This window comes from Oncorhynchus nerka, linkage group LG18 (assembly GCF_034236695.1).
Source record: "Oncorhynchus nerka isolate Pitt River linkage group LG18, Oner_Uvic_2.0, whole genome shotgun sequence".
In the NCBI taxonomy this organism is placed as follows: Eukaryota; Metazoa; Chordata; class Actinopteri; order Salmoniformes; family Salmonidae; genus Oncorhynchus; species Oncorhynchus nerka.
In genome coordinates this window covers 32846780-32865720 of record NC_088413.1, presented here as the reverse complement: position 1 = coordinate 32865720, position 18941 = coordinate 32846780, and the positions used below count along the sequence as shown (strand labels likewise).

The 18941-nt window shown below is 40.7% G+C and overlaps 2 protein-coding genes across 2 annotated transcripts; both read right to left on the bottom strand.

Moving 5' to 3' along the window:
* Nucleotides 1-1810: 1810 nt before the first annotated feature.
* LOC115146546 (sialic acid synthase-like) lies at nt 1811-5964 on the bottom strand. The gene is made up of 6 exons (XM_029688633.2): nt 5709-5964; nt 4526-4741; nt 3587-3686; nt 3230-3384; nt 2758-3024; nt 1811-2424 (listed from the first exon to the last, which is right to left on the bottom strand). The coding sequence occupies exons 1-6, from the start codon at nt 5838-5840 to the stop codon at nt 2215-2217; spliced, it is 1080 nt and encodes a 359-aa protein (XP_029544493.1). The 5' UTR covers nt 5841-5964; the 3' UTR covers nt 1811-2214.
* Nucleotides 5965-7114: 1150 nt separating this feature from the next.
* On the bottom strand, nt 7115-15975 carry LOC115145762 (sialic acid synthase-like). Its single transcript, XM_029687264.2, has 6 exons — nt 15756-15975; nt 15128-15343; nt 14909-15008; nt 14587-14741; nt 14028-14294; nt 7115-9731 (listed from the first exon to the last, which is right to left on the bottom strand). Exons 1-6 carry the CDS (start codon nt 15885-15887, stop codon nt 9528-9530), a joined length of 1074 nt encoding a protein of 357 aa, XP_029543124.1. The 5' UTR covers nt 15888-15975; the 3' UTR covers nt 7115-9527.
* Nucleotides 15976-18941: the final 2966 nt, after the last annotated feature.

The window sequence follows — 18941 nt, the reverse complement described above, 5'->3', positions numbered from 1 at the left end:
TACAGCCTTACTCTAAAATTGATTGATGAGGAAAAGAAAACAAAATCCACACACATTATCTCATAATGACAAAGCAAACACAAGTTTTTAGAAATTTGAATATTTAGTCAAAATAAAACATTTACACAAGTATTCAGAGCCTTTACTCAGTACTTTGTTGAAGCACCTTTTGCAGCTATTACATCAGAGTCGTCTTGGGCATGACGTGTCAAGCTTGGCACACCTGTATTTGGAGAGTTTCTCCCATTCTGCTCTGCAGATCCTCTCAATCTCTGTCAGGTTGCTGCACAGCTATTTTCAGGTCTCTCCAGAGATGTTCGATCGTGTTCAGTCCAGGCTCTGGCTGGGCCACTCAAGGACATTCAGAAACTTGTTTCCGAAGCCACTCCTGCATTGTCTGGGCTGTGTGCTTTGGGTTGTTGTCCCCAGTCTGAGGTCCTGAGATCTCTGGAGCAGGTTATCATCTAGGTTCTCTCTGTACTTCGCTCCGTTCAACTTTCCTGACTAGTCTCCCAGTCCCTGCCGCTTAAAAACATGCCCACAGCATAATGCTGCCACTACCATACTTTACCGGTGGTGCCGGGTTTCCATTGGATGTGGCACTTGGCATTCAGGCCAAATAGTTCAATCTTGGTTTCATCAGACCAGAGAATCTTGTTTCTCATGGTCGGTAAGTCTTTAGGTGCCTTTTGGCAAACTCCTAGCAGGCTGTCATGTGACTTTTACTGAGGAGTGGCTTGGTCACTCTACCACAAAGGCCTGATTTGTGGAGTGCTGCAGAGATGGTTGTCCTTCTGGAAGGTTCTCCCATCTCCACAGAGGAACTCTGGAGCTCTGTCAGAGTGACCATCGGGTTCTTGGTCATCTCCCTGACCAAGACCCTTCTCCCCCGATTGCCCAGTTTGGCAGGGCGGCCAGCTCTCTGAAGGGTCTTGGTGGTTCTAAACTTCTTCCATTTAGGAATGAGGCTACTGTGTTCTTGGGGACATTCAATGCCACAATTTTTTTCATTCTCTTCCCCAGATCTGTGCCTCGACATCATCCTGTCTCGGAACTCTACAGACAATTCCTTCGACCTCATGGCTTGCTCTGACATGCACTGTCAACTGTGGGACCTTATATAGACAGTTGTGTGCCTTTCCAAATCATGTAAAATCAATTGAATTTACAACAGGTGGACTCCAAGTTGTAGAAACATCAAGGATAATCAATGGAAACAGGATGCACCTGAGCTCAATTTCCAGTCTCATAGCAAAGGTCTAAATACTTATATAAATACGGTATGTTTTTAATTAATACATTTGCAAAAATGTATAGAAACCTGTTTTTGCTTAGTCATTGTTGGGTATTGTGTGTAGATTTCTGAGGACACTTTTAGATGATCGATAGCATCTTTACTTTAGACAACCACATTAAAGTAAAGCACTTTCATATCTAGAGTATAATTTATTGATCGTTCTCAAATGGATTCCTGGTAAATCTGGTTGAGAGAATGTCAAGAGTGTACAAAGCTGTCATTAAGGCAAAGGGTAGCCGCTTTAAAGAATCTCAAATATATTTAGATTTGTTTAACACTTTTTGTTAGTACATTATTTCATAGTTTTGATGTCTTCACTATTATTCTAAAATGTAGAAAACAGTAAAAATAAAGAAAAACCCTGGAATGAGTAGGAGTGTCAAACTTGACTGGTACTGTACATACGGTATGTTTTCACTTTTGACACTCATTTGTACCAGAATTGTATCACAAAACAATATAATTGCAATCAAGGAGTGTGATTTCAGATGCAAAAGGTAAAGATGACAATCATTAGTGTTTAGCATTTTGTATTTGACATTTTTGCAGTGCAATCAATTGTGCAATTTAACAAAAAAAATAGCCATTTCATTTATACATGAACAGTTAAACATTGAATTAGAATGCAATCATTTCAGCCACTACTGAACATAGTTTGTATTTTCTCTTCTTAACTAGTCAAGTCTGAATCATTGAAGGTTTGTTTCCATCAAGTAAAAAAACAACATGAAACCAGAAAAATAAAACATGTCCCCGAAACTGAGACTTCTAGGCCTCTAAATAATATCTATATTATCGATGTTCCCACAACCACCTTTTCACTTTTCTCAGCCTGTAAAAGTGCATTGTCTTGTTTGGCATTGTGGTTAAGGTATTACAATGGTTACAGTAGGCTATTACCAGGGTGATTACTCAACTCAGCACTTTATCTTCTTGCCGTAGCTTTCGACCACATCTGGGGTGATACTCTCGTCCTCCTCCACGTCCTCTGTGACGGACTTGCCCACCAGCTGGTAGATGTCTTCGGGAGGAACGCCCTTCGGCTCGCCCACCTTCACCCCCAGCATGTCTATACTCAGCACCGTGCCTTTGGGGATCGCCACCTTGGCCACCACTGATTTCCCCAGCTGGAAGAGGACACAATGAATATCTTAAAAGAAGTTCTGACACCCTTTCCTGTTTGAAGCAACATTATTGGGCCCAGTACTTGGGTATAACAACAAACCAAGAAACCCTAAAAATCAAAGATCCTATAGCCTATAGGGTACAGAGTTCTTCCAGGTCAGATGACAAGATTAGGGAAAAAAAACTCCTAGCCCTAACACACACCCACCCACCCACCCCGGAATTGGAATAAATGCTAAATAATGTTTGTAAAAATAAATACCCCATTCAGCTATGTGGTAAGAATAACATAATGAAACGTGGAATACAATGAAAAGTGCCCATCCAGGAAGTACCTTATCGTGGCATGGCTTCTCACAGGGCAGCATCTGCTTGATGCTCGTCCCCAGAGACCTCTCCACCAATCGGATGGCTTTCACCAGCTCTGTCAGCTCAGAGGGCTCCAGAGAAGCTTCATGGTCACTTCCCTTCCAGCTCTTGTCCAGGGTCACATGACGCTCAATGACCTTTGCCCCCAGCGCCACTGCTGCCACGGAGATGTGGACCCCAGACTCGTGACCGGAATATCCAATGGGAATATCAGGGAATTCCTTCTGGTATTCCTATGAACAAGATTATGGGTCATTTTCCTGCCTCGAAACATGTATTTTCTCTGGATTTAGCCTTAACCACAGACTAGCACTAATGGTCCATTGATTTATAACATAAATAAGATGCACTGTGTGTTTAGGGGTGACAAGGTTGACAGCCAACTTTCTGATCTTGCCTGAAACATCTCCTTCGTTCAAACCAATGAAAAACTCTTACTGCGATGACACGCAGGTTGACATCTTCAGCCTCCAATGGGTAGGCACTGGTGCACTGCAGGATGCAGAAGTTCTGATTGTGTTTCTTGACCGTCTGATAGACCCGTCTCATTGTCTCCATCGACTGCATCCCACTGGATATCACCATGGGGCGACCTAGCATTAAACCAAAGAGATTTGAGATTCATTTCACCAACAAAAAAAACGCTTTGCTTTATCCTCGATATTCAACAGTTTTACTACACTTTCAGGGGTATAAAGTAGACCAAATAAACTACCTCAGAAGCTAAAATGTTCATTTTTACATTTAGCAGCCAAAGACAAATATCTATCATACTGTAAACTTTAAATCACTGACCTTTTTTAGCAGTCTTTTCCAGATAGGGAAAGTTGTTGGTGTCCCCTGAACCGACTTTAAAGAAAGGCACATCAAGCTCATGTAGAAACTCCACAGCCATCTAACAAGAGATACAACAAATAATGAACAAATAACTAATACAGTTTTGATATGCATTATACAGGCCCATTCAATATAGTACCACAGGAGTCAATAGACCCCCAAAAAGCCTAGCAGTCAAACAGGGAAATGGTTCCAATTGTTTTTCCCCCATTCATTTTTCCCCATAGGGGATTTCAGTAACACTTAAAATAAGGGCTGAGTTTCATGTAGGATTAACCTGGTGTGCCATTTTGATAACTGTGTAAATCTCTCTAGGAACAAGGTGACTTATCAATATATTTGCCTGTATTTACCCCCCAAAAAATTAAATGCTAATTAGCAGCTAATGTGGCTATCATAAAGAACTACAAATGCAATGATGACATGAGTCGAGGCAAAGATAAGAATCTCTGGATTAATTTACTAATGTTAGCTAAATGTACCAGTGAATAAATTGGCTACATTTCTTTAAAAAAATATACAATCCTGTGAACTGTCTTGTGCAAGTTTTAAATTGACAATATCTGTCAGCAAAGGTGTCAGTTGGAGACGAAGTTCAGGAGTGCAGGGATTTGTCGTTTTGCATGATGTCTACTTTGATGCTAATTAGCATTTTCGAAATCTGAGCGTAAATAGAGCTGAATATGTTAATAAAAGTCTACCTGTCAGATTGAGATTTACATGGTTATCAAAACATCATGCCGGGGTAAAGATACAGGAAACACAGCCCTTATTTTCAGTGTTTCTAAAATTCCCTATGGGAAAAATGTATTGTGAAACAATTGGAACCATTTCCCTATTTGACTGCTAGATTTTATGGGTATTATGACACCTCCACAATGTGGACATCCTTCTTACCTCATCCATTCCTGAAGCAGTAAAGAAAATCCCAACCTCCTTTGCATAATTCTGCAGCTCTACGTATTGTGTATGACTGAACTCAAGGTGGCGCTTGTGCTCTCCGTACGTCTTGCCCCAGGATTGTTTGGAGGTGTAGGGACGCTCCAGAGCACGTTTGTTGAACTTGTACTCAAGTTCACTCTTCTGAAACTTGGCGCAGTCTGCCCCACAGTCCTGTGAATTGATTTCCAATATGAGTAGAGTCACATAGTTGTAAAATGTGTTACCAATGACGACGACAAGGGAACTTTGTTTCAAATCTTCTCTCGTTGATTGAGACAGGTGGGTCCACACCCCAAAGTGCCACATGCCATGATGACACTCACCTGTCTCGAACAATGAGAGAAGATTTGAAATAGACAAGATGGCGACAAAGACATTGTTGGATTACTCATGGAGCAAAACATTAATACATTTAAATGCATCACCTGCAACTGGACACTGACATTTTAGAAGATAGATGTTTGGCTGAATCAAAAACAAAGATAGTATTGCCAAGTTAAGGTTGGTTGAAATGTCACTGTGCTACACCAAACAGTACCTAACCTGTAACTCAGGCAAGAAAGGCAATTCACTGTACTTGTGCACGTGAAATTAAAAAGCTTAAACTGGACTTGAATGGATACCAAAAAATCTTTGGTTAGATCACATTATAACATAAATCTGTAGCTTACACAACCACTGCCTTTTCATTAAACAGTCAAATGGTGGGATAATTGTGTGTATATGAGGTTGGGTATCTGTTGTGCCACATCTCTGGCTCTGGTAGGAAATCCGTATCCACCAATATCAATCCTTACTAAATTGACCAATATATGCCCATGGTCTCAATGTCACAAATTCACTATTTTAAATACAGCCCCCAGCAAGCAACAGAGCAGTTAGTAGCAGAGCTACTGTCATTTTACAGTCCTGTGGGCACTGGAATCGATCATTTCCTCATTGGCACAGTAGCAGGGCAGTTGTTAGACAAGAAGCAGCGTCATTCAAAAGAGACTGGACTGTCAATTGAAACTGCCAAATTGGTCAAATGCATTTATACTAAAGTAGCTGCTAGTTTACTAGCAAGTAAGTCAGTACCATGGTCCCCAATACAGCAGCTGGGCTAAGAAAACTGATTAAAACATGCTACTAACATTACCTTGGCCATTTTGATCATTTTCTTGGCAATTTCGATATCTCCCTGGTGGTTCTGTCCAATTTCTGCAATAATGAAACAGGGGTTAGAACCCCCAATCATCCTGCCAGGACAAAGCTCGAATTTCAGAGGCATTTTGGAAATGTGATAAATCCGGTTTCATAAAAATTTTGTGGCGATAAAATGTTCGCTTGCTCTGAGCCAGTGGTACAGAGATGGTCAGGTGCGGGTTCTCGCGGAAAAAGTCGAGCTAATTTCCACGTTGCACATCCGGAATTCACGTGGTTTCCTCTCCACTCATGTTTCAAAATAAAGGTTCTCCCATTCACTCACAGGTCATTTCAGGATTCTCAAGAGTCAAAATGTGAGACACTGTAATGAGTAATATTTTTATTATTATTATTATTATTATTATAGGAGCAGTCAATCATTATCTGTATACATTGTATTTTACTTTTTAACACCAAATTCTATTTCACATCCTCTGATATAGAAAAGTAAACATCCACCACATGTATATAAATACATGTACCTTATATAGACAGTCAAGTCGACTATATTCGGATCTAATCTGTTTGTTTCTACCTATAAAAAAACGTTAAAAATTTGCTTCTGACTATACATCGCCCAGTGCCATGTTCAGTAGCCAAACGTTGCAGATAGAAATGCAATGAATAGAGCCGACGTGATTCCTAACATGCAAACCAGGCATTAAAACGTAAAGTGATGGGCCAGGTTATATGTTTGGCTAGCTCAATCTTGATGTGACTTGGATTTAAAATAATAATATCTTAGACTGGTGCAATAAATATGGTGGAAGGAAACTCTCTTGCCCATGTTTACACCAATCCAAAGCTTTAAAAAAAACTTTAGTAGTACATGTAAGAAGAATCAAGTAGACTACCTTTACTTAAGTGAAAGACAGAGAGGGGGGTGGGAAGGGACAAATGAAGTCAAGGCACATGTTATGCTTATGCAATATTGTAGAATTTTGAAACTGAAAAAACAATTTTTGAATGACAGCCAGGTGTATTTTGTTACACCGAAATTAACATCTGTTTTTAGAGGAATGAGGATGAACAGTCCGCCACACAAACCTTTTTAAAATTGTCCACAATGAACGCTTGTGATGCAGTGTAAATATTATGTAACTAATAACATTTTCAGCCAGAGTTTATTAAGGTTAAATGTAAGATTCACTAACACCTTCAAATAAGGTTAATAAAAAACAGCTGCAACAAAAAAAATCCACACTTAACATGTTATGTTTATGTAATATTGTAGAATTTTGCATCTGAAAAACATATTGAGTGACAGCCAGCAGTAATTTGATTGTTGGCAGAAATGAACATCCGTTTTTTTTAATGATGCAGGTCAACAATCCACCACACAGTAAAATCAAATCAAATCAAATCAAATTTATTCATATAGCCCTTCGTACATCAGCTGATATCTCAAAGTGCTGTACAGAAACCCAGCCTAAAACCCCAAACAGCAAAAAAAAAAATTGCCAACAATTAACACTTGTTAGGTAGTGTTGAATACTCCTGGCTCCTCGCATAGTCTTTAGACGTGACAGACTCGATTAATAAATTAAACAGTGCTTCTTCTCTCTTTTTAAACTAATTTGAATGAGGTTACCAAGTTTCTGCTACTGGTTGACGTTGAGCTAGTAATAGCTGGAGGCTGTCTCACCTTGACTTCATCTTGATTTTATTTTATCTCTGTTCCACACTGGCTGCCATCTTCTGACACTACAATAGATTTCCTTTTGTCCTTTCCAGTAATATACTCTAAATAATCTCATATGGGGTTTTGCCTTTCTTCACTGATAACTAGTGATGCACAAGCTAGACCTATTTGAAACATCACCATCTACTAGAAGCATTTAAACCGACGGAAGCTTGAAAACCAATGACGTATATATACCCTCGATTGCTATTGGTACTCCCTTGTTGGAGAAGTCCTCCATAGGAATGAATGTAATTCTACAGTATTTCAATTAAATATTTAAAGGAAAAAATGACATGTATTTAAGTATGTTTTGTTGTTGTAGTGGGCACAGTAAAAGTAGTACTCTCTCTCTAAAAAAAGACTAAGAAATGTTTTATATATCTTTTCATTTTTTATGTTTAGCTCACATAATATAATTTCAAAGTATGTTTTAAGGTGTCTAATATAATACACATGTCAAAAACTAATGTAGACATTTAAAAAATGCATTTCTATAGCTTCCAAATGAGGAGTGCCAAGATGACTATGCGGTGGCTTCAATACAGCGCCCCCTGTCAGTAATCCAGGGTTTACACACATCAGTGTCGAAAACCCCAGTAGTAAAAAAACAAATGAAAAGGTCTTAAATTGTAGTTTCAGTATAGTTTTAGTTTTTCAAATATTTTTCTTAATTATTTTATTACAGGTTACAGAATAGTTTTTCAAATTTTAGTTTTTACTTTAGTTTAAGTTTTTGTTACACTTACATGTTATTCAATCATTTCCCCCACATCTCTCCCGTGCTTCTGCGTAGCCAAGAGCTACAGTAGAACTTGGTTCTATTTGAGATGCACTGTGTGTTGACTGTCGCCTCCTTATTGGGTCTCAGGAAAAAGATACAAACACACGTTGATTCTTGAAATACACGAGGAGAGATTCATTAAAGATAATTAACTAGGTTTATCTTTTCATCTGTGGTGGGGATTTATCGTTGGAGTAGACTCCGGGTCAAAATTGTACAAAGAACCAGCTAAATTCAGGAAAATATGCATGTCAGGCAAAATAACAACTCAATGTTCATCTCCCAGGACAAACTATCTAGCAACAGATAGCGACCTAAATGTCCATGATTGTTTCGAACTGTCCACAAATGAATATAGTTTGTTCACAGTTGCCTTTGATATTTTCACCTGAGTGTCATGATCGCATCTGATGTGGATGGACAAAATCAACATGCGAATGCATGCGTGTGGCCGCTTCACCAAAACAGCCCCCTGAAATTTTGATTTCGACTATCCCCATGAGACACGTTCATGACAAGCAGGTTAAATTAGAAAAACAAACTACAGTATATTAATTTGGGGACAGGTTGAAACACACGACTCATTCACGGATATTTAACTATTGCTAGCTAATTTGCCCTGGGACATAAACATTGGTTTGTTAGTTTAAATATGGGGTCCCTTTTTTTGCTGAATCTTTGCAGAATTGTTGTTGTCATACAAAATCATTGTTCTCTACTCCGACAATTAATCCACAGATGAAAGGGGAAACCTAGTTTGTTTTTAGACAGCGTTCTTTGATTAATCTCTTCTCGTTCATCTTTCAATCACCCACGTGGGCTAGTATGCTCGTGCAAACCAATGAGTAGATGGGAGAGGCGGGACTTGCAGGCATTAAGGGTCTTGAAATGGAACCAAGTTCTATTTATCGTCTGGCTATGCCCATTGATGCGCATGAGCAGTTAAATTATTGAATAATGGGTACATTCATTTTGCGACACCCCAGCACGCAACGTGGCCGTCTGGTGATACTGATCATATTTCGGATTGATGGTCTGTTTACATAGCGCGTTGCGGTAATTAAAGTGGCAGGTTTGGTGAATTAACGTGGCTGATTAGGGGAACCAACACATTAGGTTTGGTGAAATAACAGCAGGTTATGAGACTGAGGTTAAAGTGAGGAAAATAATTGGGGTTAGGCATTGCTACAATACTGACATGACCACTAGAAGAAGATGTATGCCTACTCAATCTAGCCAAAATGGTGGGAATGTAAACATACCATCAGTATCATAACACTAGTCTAGTCAGCATGTTAACGTGTTTGTCAGCCCTTGTTGTTGTAGACGTCCACCATACGTGGCGTGATGCTCCCATCCTCCTCCACGTCCTCTGTGACGGCCTTGCCCACCAGCTGACCCATGTCTTCAGGAGAGACGCCCCTCGGCTCGCCCACCTTCACCCCCAGCATATCCATACTCAGCACCGTGCCTTTGGGTATCGCCACCTTAGCCACCACTGACTTCCCCAGCTGGAAGAGAAAATAATACGGAGATTTCCTCCTACAGTATGTGCTGTTGTAGGTTATACAGTACAAAGAGAATACTTGACGTAAGGGAGGTTTATGACAAACATAATGGGCCTACCTTTTAAATGAAAGTGAATATAACATCCTTTTTGGAGAAAGTTATTATTACAAATGTCAATGGGAAAAATATTTATTTAGTATATTATTGATATATGTTGTATATTTTGTATATGTAGTGCCTTCGCAAACTATTCAGAGCCAAGCACTTTTTCCAGATTTTGTTATTTTGTTGTTGCTTAACTCCAAAATGTATTAAATAAATCATTTTCCTTATCAATCTACACACAATACCCCATAATGACAAAGCAAAATCAGGTTTTTAGAAATGTTTGCAAACATAAATACATTAGTTATTTATTTACATTAGTATTTAGACCCTTTGCTATGAAACTCGAAATTTGTCTTTTGTATTTATTATGAAACCCCAGCTACTCTTCCTGGGTTCCAGCAAAATGAAGGCAGTTTATACAATTTTAAAAACATTACAATACATTCACAGATTTCAAAACACACTGTGTTCCCTCAGGCCCCTTCTCCACCACTACCGCATATCTACAGTACTAAATCCATGTGTATGTCTTGTGTGTATGTTATCATGTGTGTGTTTGTATGTATGTGCCTGTGCCAATGTTTGTGTTGTTTCACAGTCCCCACTGTTCCATAAGGTGTTTAAAAATAAATAAAAATCATTTTTAAAAATCAAATTGTACTGCTTTAGTCAGTTACTTGATGTGGAATAGAGTTCCATGTATTCATGGCTCTATGTAGTACTGTGTGCCTCCCATAGTCTGTTCTGGACTTGGGGACTGTGAAGAGACCTCTTGTGGCATGTCTTGTGGGGTATGCATGGATGTCTGAGCTGTGTGCCAGTAGTTTAAACAGACAGCTCGATGCATTCAACATGTCAATACCTCTCACAAATACAAGTAGTGATGAAGTCAATCTCTCCTCCACTTTCAGCCAGGAGAGATTGACATGCATATTATTAATATTATCTCTCTGTGTACATCCAAGGGCCAGCCGTGCTGCCCTGTTCTGAGCCAATTGTAATTTTCCTAAGTCCTTTTTTGTGGCACCTGACCACACGACTGAACAGTAGTCAAGGTGCAATAAAACTAGGGCCTGTAGGACCTGCCTTGTTGATAGTGATGTTAAGGTAGAGCAGCGCTTTATTATGCACATACTTCTCCCCATCTTAGCTACTACTGCATCAATATGTTTTGACCATGACAGTTTACAATCTAGGGTTACTCCAAGCAGTTTAGTCATCTCAACTTGCTCAATTTCCACATGATTTATTGCAATATTTAGTTGAGCTTTAGGATTTAGTGAGTGTTTTGTTCCAAATATAATGCTTATAGTTTTAGAAATATTTAGGGCTAACTTATTCCTTGCCACCCACTCTGAAACTAACTGCAGCTCTTTGTTGAGTGTCGCATTCATTACAGCCACTGTAGTAGCTGACGTGTATAGTGTTGAGTTATCCGCATACATAGACACTGACTTTACTCAAAGTCAGTGACCCTCAGCACACAGAAATTGAGCTCAGGTGCGTCCTGTTTCCATTGATCGTCCTTGAGATGTTGCCGCAACTTGGAGTCCAACTGTGGTAAACTAAATTGATTCAACATGATTTGGAAAGGCACACACCTGTCTGTATAAGGTCACACAGTTGACAGTGCATGTCAAAGCAAAAACCAAGCCATGTGGTTGAAGGAATTGTCTGTAGCTCCAAGACAAGATTATGTCGAGGGACAGATCTAGGGAAGGGTACCAAAACATTTCTGCAGCATTAAAGGTCCCCAAGAACACAGTGGCCTCCATCATTCTTAAATAGAAGAGGTTTGGAACCACCAAGACTCCTCCTAGAACTGGCCAAACTGAGCAATCGGGGGAGAAGGGCCTTAGTCAGGGATGTGACCAAGAACCCGATGGTCACTCTGACAGAGCTCCAGAGTTCCTCTGTGGAGATGGAGGACCTTCCAGAAGAACAACCATCTCTGCAGCACTCCAGCTATCAGGCCTTTATGGTAGAGTGACCAGACAGAAGCCACACCTCAGTAAAAGGTACATGACGTCCCGCTTGGAGTTTGCCAAAAGGCACCTAAAGGACTCTCAGACTATGAGAAACAAGATTCTCTGGTCTGATGAAACCAAGATTGAACTATTTGGCTTGAATTCCAAGCGTCACGTCTGGAGGAAATCAAGCACCACTCATCACCTGGCCAATACCATACCTACTGTGAAGCATGGTGGTGGCAGCATCATCCTGTGGGGATGTTTTCAGAAATAGGGACTTGGAGACTAGACAAGATCGAGGGAAAGATGAACTGAGCAATGTACAGAGAGATCCTTGATGAAAACCTTCTCCAGAGCGCTCAGGACCTCAGACCGGGGCTAAGTTCACCTTCCCACAAGACAACGACCCTAAGCACACAGCCAAGACAACGCAGGAGGGGCTTCGAGCAAGTCTGAATGTCTTTGAGTGGCACAGCCACAGCCCGGACTTGAACCTGAACAAACATCTCTGGAGAGACCTGAAAATAGCTGTCTAGTTGTCCTCATCCATCCTGACAGAGCTTGAGAGGGTCTGCAGAGAAGAATGGGTGGAATACGCCAAATAAAGGTGTGCCAAACTTGTAGCGTCATACCCAAGAAGACTTGAGACTGTAATTGCTCCCACACTTTTGGCATTATCTCAACCAGTTTCACCTGGGATGTTTTTCCAACAGTCTTGAAGGAGTTCTTACATATGCTGAGCACTTGTTGGTTGCTTTTCCTTCACTCTGCGGTCCAACTCATCCCAAACCATCTCATTTGGGTTGAGGTCAGGTGATTGTGGAGGCCAAGTCAAGTCATCTGATGCAGCACTGTATCACTCTCCTTATTGGTCAAATAGCCCTTACACAGCCTGGAGGTGTGTTGGGTCATTGTCCTGTTGAAAAACAAATGATAGTCCCACTAAGCACAAACCAGATGGGATGGTGTATGGCTGCAGAATGCTGTGGTAGCCATGCTGGTTAAGTGGGCCTTGAATTCTAAATAAATCAGATGGTGTCACCAGCAAAGCACTGTTACACCTCCTCCTCCATGCTTCATGGTGGGAACCCCACATGCAGAGATCATCTGTTCACCTACTCTGTGTCTAAAAAAGACACAGCGGTTGGAACCAAAAATCTAAAATTTGGACTCATCAGACCAAAGGACAGATTTTCACCGGTCTAATGTCCAATGCTCGTGTTCTTGGCCCAAGCAAGTCTCTTCTTATTGTTGGTGTCCTTTACTAGTGGTTTCTTTGCAACAATTTGACCATAATAGGCCTGATTCATGCAGTCTTCTCTGAACAGTTGATGTTGAGATGTGTCTCAACATCAAGTTAACTTTAATGAACTTATCCTCTGCAGCAGAGGTAACTCTGGGTCTTCCTTTCCTGTGGCGGTCCTCATGAGAGCCAGTTTCATCATAGTGCTTGATGGTTTTTGCGACTGCACTTGAAGAAACGTTTGACTGACCTTCATGTCTTAAAGTAATGATGCTTATTCGAGCTGTTCTTGCCATAATAAGGACATGGTCTTTTACCAAATATGGCTATCTTCTGTATACCACCCCTACCTTCTCACAACACAACTGATTGGCTCAAATGCATTATGAAGGAAATAAATTCCACAAATGAACCTTTACAAGGCACACCTGTTAATTGAAATGCATTCCAGGTGACTACTTCATGAAGGTGGTTGAGAGAATGTCAAGAGTGTGCACAGCTGTCATCAAGGCAAGGATGGCTACTTTGAAGAATCTCAAATATAAATATGTTTTGATTTGTTTAACACTTTTTTGGTTACTACATGATTCCATATGTGTTATTTCATAGTTTTGTTGAAAATAGTAAAAATAAATAAAAACCCTTTAATGAGTAGGTGTGTCCAAACTTTTGACTGATACTGTATGTACATGTATTATTTCAGTTTTACATTTTTTATTAACTAGCAAAAATGTCTAAAACCCTTTTTTTGTCTTTGTCATTATGGGGTATTGTGTGTAGCTTGATGAGAGGGAAAAAAACAATTTAATACATTTTAGAATAAGACTGTAACATAACAAAATGTGGAAAAAGGGAAGGGGTCTGAATACTCTCTGAATGCACTGTGTGTCAAAAATATACTAAATAAATATTTTCCCTTTACCATTCAAAAATGATGTCGTATTTATTTTCAGTTAAACCTTCTGAGGCTAACTCACCTTGACATGGCAGGCTTTCTCACAGGGTAGCATCTGTTTGATGCCCGTGCCTTGGGCCCGCTCCACCAAGCGGATGGCTCTGACTAGCTCTGTCAGCTCAGAAGGCTCCAGTGACGCCTCGTGGTCGTTGCCCTTCCAGCTCTTGTCCAGGGTCACGTGACGCTCCACGACTTTTGCCCCCATTGCCACTGCTGCCACAGTGATGCTGATTCCCCTCTCATGGCCAGAATATCCGATGGGAATATCAGGGAATTCCTTCTGGTATTCCTACAGTATGTCAGGAAAAGGGAGAGTAAAATTCCATGGGTCAATTCATTTCCTTTAGTGGTGGCCTGAACAGAAATATGTTAAATGCTTGTTCTCTCCTCTCCTCTCCTCTCCTCTCCTCTCCTCTCCTCTCCTCTCCTCTCTCCTCTCCTCTCCTCTCCTCTCCTCTCCTCTCCTCTCCTCTCCTGCACTTGACTCAACCTATGTTTCCCTATGATGTTACTCTGGGGTGACAACAGATATCTTGCTGATCCTGCCTGACAACCCTTTCCTTGTACTAAACCAGTCTTACTGCTATGACACGTAGGTTGACATCCTCAGGGTCCAATGGGTAGGCACTGGTGCACTGTAGGATGGTGAAGTTCTGATTGTGTTCCTTGACCGTCTGATAGACCCGTCTCATTGTCGCCATTGACTGCATCCCACTGGATATCACCATGGGCCGTCCTGAGGTTCAACAAAGTTGTCATTTCAACAGTAACTGTCTTTACTGATATGCCGCATATTACCCATGTGGACTGCACATTCAGAGTATAACGTTTCACTTTTACCACAGTAACAGGTGATAAAGGTGTAGTACATATATAACACAGTGTTAACTTAAATCACTTCACCTTTTCTTGCAGTCAGTTCCAGATAGGGGAAATTGTTGGCATCACATGAGGCAACTTTGAAGAAGGGCACATCGAGCTCATCCAGGAACTCCACAGCCATCTGACAAGCGAAGCGAAGCAGTTGGGGTGGTCATGCATGTTTTGCTTGAAATCCGGAATATCTACACAGTCAGCAGCAGACGAATTCAATAGACATGTATTAATGGAATGACCTCTTACCTCGTCCATCCCAGAAGCGGTGAAGAAGATTCCAACCTCCTTTGCATATTTCTGGAGATCTCTATATTGTTCATGACTGAACTCTAGATGGCGTTTGTGTTCACCGTATGTCTTTCCCCAGGAATGTTTGGAGGTGTAGGGACGCTCCAGAGCACGCTTGTTGAACTTGTACTCAAGTTCACTCTTCTGAAATTTGGCGCAGTCTGCCCCACAGTCCTGTGAATTGATGCCAACATGAGTAAAAGCACCAAACACACACACACACACAATTTCCGTTTATGCAAATCCATGCACAGCAGCAATACAGTATCAGGATCACAGCAGAAAATACATTTCCCCTCAGTCCTGCCATTTCTACATGAGCTTTTGATTTGAGGTTATTAAAGGAAGATTTACATGGGAGAGATGCAGGATCAATAAGTTGCTCCACACTCATACATGTATACGTGTGCCTTTCTATCCGATTCTCCCAGAGAATCTTGTCACCCAACCTATTATATTTAACTGAAGCTTGAAAATACTTTCAATGAAGACCATGTTCTGTATTCAGCATGCTTTTTGTCCATAACTGTGTCCAGGAAACCAGTCCTTAAAGTCTTACAATGTCTCTTCATTTAGCTTCCATTACCTTGGCCATCTTGATCATTTTCTTTGCGATTTCAATATCTCCTTGGTGGTTCTGTCCAATTTCTGCAATAATGAAACAGGGGTTAGAACCACCGATCATCCTGCCAGGACCAAGTTCGAATTTCAGAGTCATTTTCAAATAAAAGTGTTAAATTAAGTTGGTAAATGCTTTAAAGTCTATGGCAAATATTTTTTTAAGGATGAGATTGTCAGAGGCAATCTTGCATGGTGGAAAAAGGAAGAAATTGCTTATCGTCTGCCCTTTTATCCAAATCCTTGAAGTCAGCCCATCCAATGATATGCCAGTATCCTGACCAGTTATGCAAAACGTGACAGGTAGGGCTTATTGTTTTTTTTATAGCCTGGATGCCAGTCTGTTTCTTTTCACCTTATGGAATTGTTCTCACGTTATTGTCATTTGACAAGAGCCCAAACAAATCTGGAACCAGGCAACAACAACAAAAACGCAAATAAGATGTAAATAAGGATATTTGCAAATACATTCAATAAGGAAATGGGTACAGTGATAGATACCAAGTTCTCTCTCTCGTGCACAGTTCAGACAATTAGTGAAGGAGATGTTGTTTTTTACTGGAAGAAAGACCCATGTTGAGCGCAGCTTTATAAAAAACATTGAGTGTAAAAATACTGTTTTATATTACTGCTTTATATCTTTACCTGTTCATAGAATTATATCCTCTTTGATTGTTTTTATATTTCCTTAGAGATAGGGTAGGGTAGGGTTAGGTTTAAAGCTCTTTGTGTATGACAGTAGGAATGCGCACTCCCAATAACTCAAGGCCTCTCCTGACTGATTAGAAGTCCTGTGATATGCACAGAGAAATCCTGGGTGATGGAAAAGTACCGAAGTACATCTTTGTGGAAGGGAGAGGGTGAGAGCTGAGGGTGTAAGTGGACACGGCACTGTCTGGAATGCACTGTATTCGGCTGGACATCTTTGTTGACGTCACTTTGAGTTTGGGCTCTTTTGTGTGATAAATATGTTTATGGTTTTTTGAGATATGGGTCTTCTTATCAATCGGCATTGTCGCCAGGATATCACGCTTAAGGAACAGAGAGTTTTCTTTGGAGAGTGAAGCCTCAAATGTATAAACAAATCTTAGATATAGCCATTTAGGAAACATCCTGTGCGTGTGCGTGTGCTTGCGCGTGCGCGTGTGCTTGCGTGTGTGACAGTTGGATGTATCCCGTCTGTAACAGGTGGACAGTGCAACCGTTACTAAATCCGAGGGGATAGAGATAGTATTTAGAACTCAACAGCGTATGGTTCTGGGGTGGGAATTGTATCTAGTACAGATTCCCACAGGAGAAGGATATATTGTACATGTACAAAATATTCCTAAATAAATGAATGAATCTAGAAATTTAGACTGGAAAATGAACACAATTAGTGAGATACGATTGGTCCCCGAAAGGATACATTATAAAAACGCCACAATATAACCCACAACTTGGAATTAAAGTCGTTTTAGAAGAAGGAGTCACTGCTTATTGGGAATAAACTTGGGTTCCAATATAGGAATATCATGGGAATGAGAGACATTGTCCGTTCGTTGAACCTGTACAGGAGAGGGAGAGGCAAGGACTGAGAGCTTTGTGGTGATATGGCTCTTCATGCCTGCCAATCCACCGACCGGTGGGCACAAACAGTGAAGCAAACAGAAGAGAAGTTTAAAAGTGTGTATATAAAGGTTGTCACGGTAAGTTTCCAGAGACAGGAAAGGACGTCTCAGGGGATGTGTTAAAAGAAGTGATCATGGTATGTTATCACTGAGCTATAACTTGAACTACAGACAGCCTCCAAGATGGCTGAAAACCGATTTGTGGGGGGCTGACATCTTGCTAGTTCCTGTTTCAGGAGCTCATTAGTACATGACCACTGGCCCAGCCAAGACGTGGATTCCAGGGCAAGCCAGACCAGGCCGAAGATTAGTGGTGGAGGGGAAATCTGCAGGCATGAAGAACCACCACACAACCCTGACACAGCCACTGAAAACAGGACTAAGAGGACAGTGCTTCAGCTTGCTCAATATGTACACCTCAGGAGACAGTTGGATGCTATTTTCTGTTTAAGACAACAAAATAACAACTTGTTTCAAACTTATTGAATGTCCTTGAGTGGCCCAGCCAGAGCATAGACTTGAACCCGATCAAACATCTCTGGGGAGACCTGAATATAGCTGTGCAGCGACGCTCCGCACCGAACCTGACAGAGCTTGAGAGGATCTGCAGAGAAGAATGGGAAAAACTCCCCAAACACAGGTGTGCCACGCTTGTAGCGTCATGAAGACTTGAGGCTGTTATCGCTGCCATAGGTGCTTCAACAAAGTACTGAGGAAAGGGTCTGAATAGTTACGTAAATGTAATATTTCCGTTTTTTATTTTTTAATACATAGGCAAAAAAAAAATTAAACAGTTTTTGCTTTGTCATTATGGGGTATTGTGTGTAGATTGATGAGGAAAAAAACAATTTAATATATTTTAGAACAAGGCTGTAACGGTACAAAATGTGGAAAAAGTCAAGGGGTCTGAATACTTTCCGAATGCACTGTGTGTGTGTGTGATATATATATATATTTTTTTGTTATACAAGGTGACTGTACTGATTGATAAACTTCTTTTTTTCCCCTCATCAATCTACACACAATACCCCATAATGGCAAAGCAAAAACTGTCACTATGCTCACAACAACATTATGTATAGCCAAGGACATTATGAGTGACGTCAAACCACTAATAGGAGCGATGTCTGATGTACCGTTTTCTGTGACTACATGGAGCTCTTCAAACTTTCTTTTCATGATGTCACGATCGTCATATGGAGGAGACCAAGGCTCAGCTTGGTAAGTGTACATACTTCTTTATTAAAGAAAGACCACTGAACAAAACGAACCATACCGCAAATATGGCTAGTGCAGACAGACAACTAAACATAGAATAAGAACCCACAAACTACCCAAGGAATATGGCTACCTAAATACGGTCCCCAATCAGAGACAACGATAAACAGCTGCCTCTGATTGAGAACCAATCTAGGCAACCATAGACATATAAACACCTAGACTTACAAAAAACCCTAGACAATACAAAAACGAAACAAACCACCCTCGTCACACCCTGACCTAACCAAAATAATAAAGAAAACAAAGATAACAAAGGTCAGGGC